Source organism: Lipotes vexillifer, unplaced genomic scaffold (assembly GCF_000442215.2).
Source record: "Lipotes vexillifer unplaced genomic scaffold, Lipotes_vexillifer_v1.1 scaffold216, whole genome shotgun sequence".
Taxonomy (NCBI): domain Eukaryota; kingdom Metazoa; phylum Chordata; class Mammalia; order Artiodactyla; family Lipotidae; genus Lipotes; species Lipotes vexillifer.
The window spans coordinates 2705691-2715254 of NW_006779100.1; the positions used below are offsets into that span (position 1 = coordinate 2705691).

The following is a 9564-nucleotide window of genomic DNA, read 5'->3' on the forward strand; positions in this document are numbered from 1 at the left end:
CCCTCGGCCCCTTCCTCCACCAGGGTAGGAGAGCAAGAACGCATCCTCCTTCCAATAAATGCAGGCTCCAGCTAATGGGCTCAGCGGGCACCTGCCTTGCCCCTCCCCTCCTGAGGGCAGTGGGTTCACACCTGAAGGCTGGCTCAGCTCCCAGAGCCACCTCCTGCAGGTGCTGGCCAGGCCCCTCGGAGCTCTTGGGCCACATCGTCAGAAAGTCAAAGGTCTCGCTCCAGGCTTGGGACGCCTTCCTTCCACTCACCTCCCTCCCTGCCAAAGATACTGCCTCTAGCCGGTCCTCTGACTGCACTTGACCCTTTTCCTTCCTGCCGCACGAATGCCCACCGGTGCCCTGGATACGACGGTGACTGAGGCAGACTGGATGTTGCCCTCAAGAGCAGAGACGACAACAATACAGTGTAATGAGTCTCCTCCAGGGGAAGCCTTCTGTCTTTTTGTCCCCAATGAGTCCCACTCCCTCCTGAGGTCCCTCATGGGCAGTACTCAGAGAGGCTGCCCAGCACTGTTTCTTTTTCTGTTTGGCACACCCTCTACTGCTGCCTGCCTCCTGTCTCTCTGGGGAATCACAGCCCAGCCTCCGGGCCCCACCGGAGCAGCTGAAGTGACAACCCTCCCCTGGCCAGGCCAGTGTGTTCAGGGGCCAGCCTCCCCTGCCGTAACAAACACTGTCCAGATCGCAGCCAGGGCAGGCACCCTGGCCCGCACCTTCCACCTAGGCGTGGTCTCACAGGGCTGGTCCTGAGACAAAGGGCTGAGAAACAGCCTTTCACCACCCGCCCCTCAGCCTGCTCTGACATTGCAGCCTGGTCTGCGGGGTCAGGGTTTTCTGCTTGGCTGGGCTGTAGCTGCTGCTCCCAGGTCAGGGCTGAGTCAGCCTCACCCCACCCCTCTCCAAGACCAAGAATTGCTCATGACCGACCAAGAAACACTCAAAAGTCAAAAGTCCAGCTCTGGGCTTCCCTGGTGGCGCAGTGGTTGAGAGTCCGCCTGCTGATGCAGGGTACACGGGTTCGTGCCCTGGTCCGGGAAGATCTCACATGCCGCAGAGCGGCTGGGCCCATGAGCCATGGTCGCTGAGCCTGCGCGTCCAGAGCCTGTGCTCTGCAACGGGAGAAGCCACAACAGTGAGAGGCCCGTACCACAAAAAAAAAAAAAAAGTCCAGCTCCAACTCATTTATCCTTCCCCTAGGTCCATGAATAGAGGCATTCCATTCTAGAATGTATGAGACAGGAAGGATCTTAAAACAGTATTTAGTGTTTCCTAATTTGTCCAACCATGATCAGACAATTAGAGGCATTAGAGGCTGGTCTAACCCTTCATAGAGGGCCTTGCTCAAGGCCACACACGAACCAGAGGCAATGCCCGGAGTAGAGCCTGGGCCTGAGGCCAGCCCAGAGCCTTTTTCCTACCACCCTCACTGCTGGGACAGTCAGTGGAGGGGGCCTCTCCTTGCTTGATCTCCCAATGACAGGGGACAGTGAGATGGTAATCTGGAAACAGGCCCAGGCTACAGAGGGCCATAGCTGACCCTAGTTGGCCCTGGGCCACGTTTTACCTGCGTGATTTCTAGCCAGAAAACTGGCTAGCAGGGCAGGTGAGAGAGAATGAAGGTAGAAATCCCAGCAGGGGGCCATGGCCTGTGGCCAATTCTGTTTTGAAGAGTCAAGTGTCATCTGATTTGTTTGGGGGCTTATGGCCCTCATCAAAGCCAGTGCCTTAATACCAAATCCCATTCTGCCTTTCAACTTCAGGTCCAGGCTTTCCTAACACCCTAGAAATGGGCCCCTCATTCTCTGGGGAGTCGGGCCCATCTCCAGGTTCCTGTTGAGCTACAGATGCATCGAGGGATGGTGTCAGCACATGGCCCTGCTGAGATGCCCAGCAATGGGAGGTGTTAGAGGGCTGAGTGGTAACAAAAACTGGTTCTGCTTGGTTTGGTGTAGCCAGGAAGACCAGAGCAAGGTGTCTTCAGGGAGTAGATCTCTGACCCTGAGGAATGAACGGCCAGGGCTCTGCCCGGAGCTTCTCTGCTGACCTGATGCAAGCGTGGCAGCCCTTCGCCTCCCAGCAGCTCCGGAGAAGAGAATGGGCCGTCAGATGAGGACTGAGCTGGCCACGCCCAGTACCAATCCTGTGGCAACTCAGGGGCCCCTGTCCCTTCCAGCAGCCACTGCTGTCTGACCTACAGTGGGCAAACTAGGAACAGGAAAACAGAAGGCCCCACAGCCCAATGCCTTGGGGGCCAGAAGGTTCATTCCAGGGTGATTATACAGACTTCTTATTATGATTGGCACTGCTAAGCCCAGGGGATTGATTCCCACGCAGAGATAGCAGCACTCTCCCTCCAGGTGACACCAAGTCCCTCCCACAACCCTCCCTTCCCCCAGAGCTGGCACTGACCAGTGGTACCGTATTCATCACTAAGGAATGACTGGTAGCTGCGTGGCCGTGAACTGAGCACGGTGAGCTGCACAGTTTGGGTTGGAAGCAGAGGTGCTGCCCTCACGCTTCAACTGGTCCCTCCATCAGGACCTCTCCTCTCCCCTGGAGGGTTCTGTGTGACTGACGGACTAAAGGGTAAACAGATCCCTGTTCCAAATGGCTCCCACACCGCCTGCCCTGAGTGGGACTGTCTGGGTTACAATTCCAGATCCTAGAATCACAGGCAGGCACGGCGTGGATGAGGTGGGGGCCTTGGTCTAGCTTGACCACCTGGTCCGAGGTGAACACTGCCCTTTGAGAGGAGCTGCCGCTGCTGCTGAGGACTGGGACTCAGAGGCATATACTTCCAGCTGGTTAGCGCTCACGTTGCTCCTCTCGCCCCCTGCCCTCTGGTCCAGGCACATCAGGGGCTCTGGGAAAACTGCTGGAATTCAGGACAATGATTAGCCCTTTCCAGTATCCTGTGAGAGACCAGAGAGAGAGTTCAGAGTTAACACGGGGGGACCCTCAACTCCTGGAGAAGTGACACAGGCTTTATTGGATGGGCTGGTCCAGGTATCCCCCCCCCGCCCAAGCTGAGAGGTGGAAGACAATGTCCAGAGACAGAGGGCTCTGGGGGAAGAAACAAGTGGGTCAGGTTAGCATGTGGCCCAGTCACAACTAGCCGAGGAAGCTCTCCAGGCTTCCCTTTAGCACATTTCTGCCACCGTAGTTCCATCTGTAAAATGGGAATGGAGGGGGATGAGGAGAACTGGGTGCGAGAACATAGCCTTGCCAAGAAGCACTGTGAGCCTGACCCTTCCCCTACCGGCCTCTGCCTTGCTACCGGGGAATCGCTCCCAGACGATTAGGCAACTGTCTGCAAGGGGAGAGTCAGGCTGGGACTGAGACACCCACAGGGAAAAAGCTCCAGGGCTGAGGAGGCTGGAAGGAGGAGGAAGAGGATACCTTTAGGGTGAAGGGGTCTATTTTGAGCCTGGGTCAGGGCCCTGCATTACCCAATCAGGACGGCCGGGATGAAGAGGAGGCCAGCTCCCAGGAGGAAAGGGAAGCCCTTCATGAAGTTCAGGGTGGCTGGGTAGAGCGAGTTGAAGATGCCGGAGGCTGTCAGCATGGCCAAGCCATTCACACAGGCCACAGCAGAAAAGAGAGCGCCTGTGAAGAAATAAATAGCACACTCAGGAATCTGAAAGACCTAAATGCAAATCCTGACACCACTACCTCGCAGCTGTGTGACCTGGAGCAAGTCACTTAACCTCTCTGAGTGTCACCTTCCTGAGCTATGACTCCTACATCATGTGTTGTGATAAGGCTTCGACGAGGTCATGCATGGAAAGCACCTGTGCTACAAAACAAATGGCTGTTATTAAATCTATATATTACAAGTACATGTGATATCTTCTAGCAAACGTCTGATAAAGTCTGATAAAATGGTTTAGGTTTATCCCCTTTGGAATCATCTCCTGTTTAGGATAAATTTCTGGGCTAATTCTCAGTTTCAACACTTATTAGCTGTGTGATCACCGAATGAGACACTTATCTTTCTGGGTTTCTGTCCCCCTTCTGTTAAATAAGGATAATACCTTTCATAGATTGTTGGTAACACTATAATCACATGTAATGCACCTATCACAGGGCCTGGCCCCCTGGAGGCAGCAAGTTAGTAAGAGCTGTTCTTTTCTCCTGTTCCCCTTGGCATCTCTGGGCACAGTGAAGGTGCTAGAAAAATGCTTATTGAGTGAATGAATGAAGGCACATGGGTTCTGAGGATAACAGAACCCATGGTGCGCTGTACATGGCACCAGAGTCTCTGCCATCACCAGATCCTACTTCCAGGGCAGATGGGAAAAAGTGGATGAGCCACATGTTCCCGGATTGGGATCTAAAGACCAAGAGGCCTGAGGAGCTATTCTTTATAGATATGACAGCATGGGACTTCCCTGCTGTCACAGTGGTTAAGAATCCACCTGCCAATGCAGGGGACACGGGTTCGAGCCCTGGTCCGGGAAGATCCCACATGCCGCGGAGCAACTAAGCCTGTGCGCCACAACTACTGAGCCTGCACTCAAGAGCCTCTGAGCCACAACTACTGAGCCCTCGTGCCACAACTACTGAAGCCTGTGCACCTAGAGTCTGTGCTCCGTAACAAGAGAAGCCACCGCAATGAGAAGCCTGAACGCCGCAACGAAGAGTAGCCCCCGCTCGCCACAACTAGAGAAAGCCCACGTGCAGCAATGAAGATCCAATGCAGCCAAAAATAAATAAATTAATTAAATTTAAAAAACTATAAAAGAACCCCTCCCCCCCCCACAAAAAAAAGAGCAATTCACATGTGTTACAGATGAGGAAACAGGCCCAGATCACAGAGCCCCTGTGACAGAACCAGGACTAAAACCCAGATCCCCAGACCTGCTGCTCTTAGAAACAGACCTGGGTGTGCTTCCTAGTTCCACCACTTACTGAGTGACCTCAGGTGAATCAAGTTAACCCTCTGGGCCTCTGCTTCATCTGCCACGTGGAGACAGTGAAACCTACATCACAAAGTTGGATACTCTGACCCCAGGGAAGCAGGGAACTCTGGCATGGTCACATCCATTTTACAGATGGAAAAGCTGAAGTCTGGAAAGAGTAAATCCTCTGCGTGGCTTTTATGCAAAAGAACATAATCGTATGCTGCTGCCTGCAAATTCCAACTCTGTGGTCTGAAAATCCAAATTGCTGTGGTTCTCTGCCAGCCCTGGGCACTGCGACAGCAATGCAGTTGTCTTGGCTATTTATTTCTCCAGGGTGGAAGGGAGGAAGGTAAGCTGCCTCCTGGCCCATGGCTGCCCTCTGCGCAGTTCAGGAAACACTGGGCATGAGGAACCAGACACAGGCTCACCCTGATACTCACCCTGCTCTGACTCTCTCACCAGCCTGGAGAGTTTGGCCCGGATGACAGGCGTGACGACCAACGACAGGAAGAGGAGCCCGTACCCTGTGAAGAAAGAAACAATCATCAAGGAAATGGGCTTGGGGAGAGGGGTGCCCAAGTGAGATGTAGCAGAGGTCCTGTACCTACCCCATGAGGGACTCGGATTGGACACAGGAAGAACCTCCCTGATGGGGAAGGAGACAATGATGGGGCACAGCAAGCACACAGTAAATGCAAGTTCCTTTTCCCTTGACATTTAGTTACTCACAGGCTTACACTGTTTCCTCCGTAACCATTTCTCTCCCTTGTGCAACTGTTACCTCCTCAACAAAAACTGAAAACTGCTAAAAAACAGTGGTGCCTGTGAAGTGCATTCACGATGAGGCCCCCCCAGGGCCCCTTCAGGTGAAAGGCCCCCAAATCCCAGAGCAATGACAGTGTCTTCATCATCTCTGCACCCCCAAAGGCATTGAGCCCAGCACCAAGTCCATGGAAGATGCTGTGGGCAGGAGAAAAAGGTACCTGGTTCCCGTCAGCACTGTCCAGGCGAGCAGCCACATTAGGAAATCTGTGATTACAGAATGGCTGACTGTACACATTTTAGGGCTCTATTAAAATAAATCTGTCCATTCAGGAAAGTTAACTTCCTCATTTGCAGCTGGACCCTCCCACCAAAAAAAAAAAAAGAAAGAAAGAAAGAAAAGAAGAACTAACACAAGCAGGAATTTGATAGCTGCGGTCTGAGAAGACTGGCTTTTTTAAAAACCCAAAGAAGCTGACCAAGGATATTTGAGATAGGTCCTGTGATTCTTATCAGAGAAGTGAGTATTAAGGCATTAATGGCTTGGACTTTGCTTAAGAGCACCAGGAATATAGGCTGTGGGAGGCCAAGGAGTGGAGCAATTAGTGTAAGAGCAATATTTTTGTCTTTGGCTCGATCTTACTAACAATATTTATGGTTGGTAATGTGAATGAATTACTTTGGCTATTGAAGGTCTATTTTTTTTTTTTCTTTTTTGGCGGTACGCGGGCCTCTCACTGTTGCGGCCTCTCCCGTTGCGGAGCACAGGCTCCGGACGCGCAGGCTCAGCGGCCATGGCTCACGGGCCCAGCCGCTCCGCAGCATGTGGGATCTTCCCGAACCGGGGCACGAACTCATGTCCCCTGCATCGGCAAGCGGACTCTCAACCACTGCGCCACCATGGAAGCCCTGAAGGTCTATATTTTCTGTATAACAAAGATGGCATTTTTATGAGGTTTCTTAGTTGTCGGTCCTCCAGTGCAGGCTAGGGGCACAGTGATGTTTCCAAAGACATGGGCATGAACTACATTTGGCGGCAGCAGGTGGCCAGTCCCCAGTTTTCACCCAGCAATTCTGAGACAAACTGTCCCTGAACCCATACACACTTTACCTGTGAACATGAGGGGTGTAATGGTAGCAAATGCAAAGACCACCATCCCCATGATGTTGAAGGCCAGACCGATCTCAGCCACCCAGGTGTCGGCCAGGCAGTACTGCAGAAGCCTCAGGCCCAGCAGGCTGGTGAGGTATGGGAGGTGCTGAGCCGCAGAACCGTAGCCAATCAGCCTAGAGTCCCAGCAGAGGGGTGTGCTCAGCTCATAGAGGGTCAGGATGTCCTGGGCCCCAAGGTGCACAGTGATCACCACGAAGATGGCCAACGAGTACAGGGCTAAGTGCTTCCTGGACTTCTCCGGGGCCTGGGTCACATAGAGCTGGACGATGGATCGGTGGTGACGGAGTGTGAAGAGCCGGGCGGGTGTCGCCTCTTTCACTGTCTCACCAAAGCAGAATGCTGCATAGAGAGTCATGGCAATGAGCAAGGCCAAGGCCAACCAGAAGGGGTTGGCATAACCCTGCTCCTGGAGCCAGTTGCCACCAATGAGACTCGCCAGCATCCCTGCCACCCCGATGCACGCTTCCAGCAGGGCCATTCGGATAGTACGGGTGCGGCTGGAGCTGACATCTGCCACGGAGGCAAAGCCAGCAGCCAGGAGGCCGCTGAAATCGCCGAGGAGGGCACAAAGGATGCGGCCCAGCACGAAGTAGCCAAGGTGGAGCTGCAGCTGTACCACGAAGATGGACAGCACAGTCTGGAGCAGCAGGCCGAGGGAGGCCAGCACCAGCAGCGGGCGGCGGCCCACGCAGTCACTCCAGGCACCCAGCAGTGTGGACGAGAAGAGTCCCACCAGGAAGCCGCCCATGTTCATGTAGAGGGTCCAGTGGGAGGTAAGGGTCTCCACTTTCTGCGGAGGCAAGAGTCTTATTACCAGGGTGCCGTTCCTCACTCTGGGCTGCCCATCGCCCACACCATCACCAACCTGGGAGATACAGGGATGAGGACTTTCTTTGGAGCCCTAAACCTCAGAGAATTTTAGTACAACTCTTAAAAACTGACACTGGAGGGGTATGGGAAATGGGCAAGATCCATTCTCTTACTTTTAGCACTGTGAATGAAAACTGTTGCCTGCCACATCAGCAAACAAAGGATGCTGCCGCCATCAAGCCCTCAGCCACTACTGCCGCCCCTGATGCTGAGCCCTGATGTAACTCAGGATGGAGACAAACAGGCTGCCCACAGCCAAGCCCTCAGGCACTGCAGCCACCCCCAAGTACAGACCCAGGATGGGACAGAACAGGATACTGGCTCTAGAGAGCTAAGGTGCATATCAGAGGAGTGATTTCAATAAGCCCAGGCTCCTGCATCTTCCCTTACTTAGAAAAGTGCTAAATTCATTGACTTGTGGGAATTCCCTGGTGGTCCAATTTTTAGGACTTGGTGCTTTCACTGCTGGGGCTGGGTTCAGTCCCTGGTTGGAAAACTAAGAGCCCACAAGTCAGGTGGTGCAGCCAAAAAAAAAAAAAAAAAGTCCAGTAACTTGAGATGTCTGGTTTTCCTCAATTAACAGTAATCTTTTGATGTTCCAACTACCTGGTTTTTACTGCAAAACTCCTATATATCCTGGCGCCTCCCTCACCTCTTGGGAACAGTCCCTCAGAGCTATCTCAGAGACTGCCTCCCAGGCCTGAGTCCTCAGAAAGTCTGCCAAATAAAACATAATTCTCAACTTTCAGTTTGTGCTTTTTTTTTTTTTTTTTGGTTGTGTTGGGTCTTCGTTGCACGGCACGGTCTTCTCACTGTGGTGGCTTCTGTTGTTGCGGAGCACGGGCTCTAGGTGCGCGGGCTTTAGTAGTTGTGGCACATGGGCTCAGTAGTTGTGGCTCGCAGGCTTCGCGGGCTCTAGAGCGCAGGCTCAGTAGTTGTGGCGCACGGGCTTAGCTGCTCCGCGGCATGTGGGATCTTTCCGGGCCAGGGCTCGAACCCGTGTCCCCTGCATTGGCAGGCAGATTCCCAACCACTGCGCCACCGGGAAGTCCCTCAGTTTATGCATTTTTTTTTCAGTGGACACCCTCTTTTGTAACCCTCAAACTCGCTTTACCTAGATCAACTTTAAGCATCCCGGGCTTCCCTGGTGGTGCAGTGGTTGAGAGCCCGCCTGCCGATGCGGGGGACACGGGGTCGTGCCCCGGTCCGGGAGGATCCCACATGCCGCGGAGGGGCTGGGCCCGTGAGCCATGGCCGCTGAGCCTGCGCGTCCGGAGCCTGTGCTCCGCAACGGGAGAGGCCCCAACAGTGAGAGGCCCGCGTACCGCAAAAAAAAACAAAACAGAAAACAAAAAACTTTAAGCATCCCCGCAACGCATTTCTCAGTCAAGCCCCAACTTTGCTCCGGCCCCGCCCACCACCTAATATCCTAACCCACTGGGCTGCCCCCAACCTTTACGCAGGCCCCGCCCGCTCCGCTGCCCCTAGGGCCCGCCCCTGCCACGCTCCTCGCTTCTCCCCGCCGCCCCTACCTGCGCGGTGGGGTCCACGCTATGGTTGGTGCAGCTACCCCTGTCACGAGTGCCGTTGTAGCCAAGGTCGGCACTGAAGCGGTGCCACAGGTACTGCGTGGTGACCGGGCCCTGCAAGACCAAGGCGAAGTTGGCAAGGAAGATGAGAGGCTCCACGCAGCCGCGGCACAGCACGGGCCCGGCGGGCCAGGCGCGGGGCTCGCCCCGGGAGTTCGCGCGTTCCTCCATGCCGAGCTGCCGCTAGGCTTACAGCTCGGCTTTCTGCGCCTGCGCCCAGCGTCTTTTTTTTTTTTTTTTTTTTTTTTTTTTTTA

The 9564-nt window shown here is 54.2% G+C and overlaps 1 protein-coding gene across 2 annotated transcripts; it reads right to left on the reverse strand.

Annotated features, from left to right (window-relative positions):
• Positions 1 to 2864: 2864 nt before the first annotated feature.
• Positions 2865 to 9491, reverse strand: SLC46A1 (solute carrier family 46 member 1). 2 transcript variants are annotated; one of them, XM_007452411.1, is made up of 5 exons: positions 9253 to 9491; positions 6788 to 7640; positions 5355 to 5438; positions 3460 to 3616; positions 2865 to 2922 (listed from the first exon to the last, which is right to left on the reverse strand). In XM_007452411.1, the coding sequence occupies exons 1-5, from the start codon at positions 9478 to 9480 to the stop codon at positions 2865 to 2867; spliced, it is 1380 nt and encodes a 459-aa protein (XP_007452473.1). In that variant the 5' UTR covers positions 9481 to 9491. The 2 variants fall into 2 exon arrangements, with proteins under 2 accessions (XP_007452473.1, XP_007452474.1); XM_007452412.1 differs by lacking the exon at positions 5355 to 5438.
• Between the last annotated feature and the right edge of the window lie 73 nt (positions 9492 to 9564).

Coding starts and splice junctions, on each gene's coding strand:
- SLC46A1 (XM_007452411.1), bottom strand. CDS start 9,480: ATGGAGGAACGCGCGAACTCCCGGGGCGAGCCCCGCGCCTGGCCCGCC. Junction 5,439..6,787: donor TACACCCCTCATGTTCACAG/GTAAAGTGTGTA, acceptor CTTTCTTCACAG/GGTACGGGCTCCTCTTCCTG. Junction 2,923..3,459: donor ATCCCGGCCGTCCTGATTGG/GTAATGCAGGGC, acceptor GGTCTCTCACAG/GATACTGGAAAGGGCTAATC.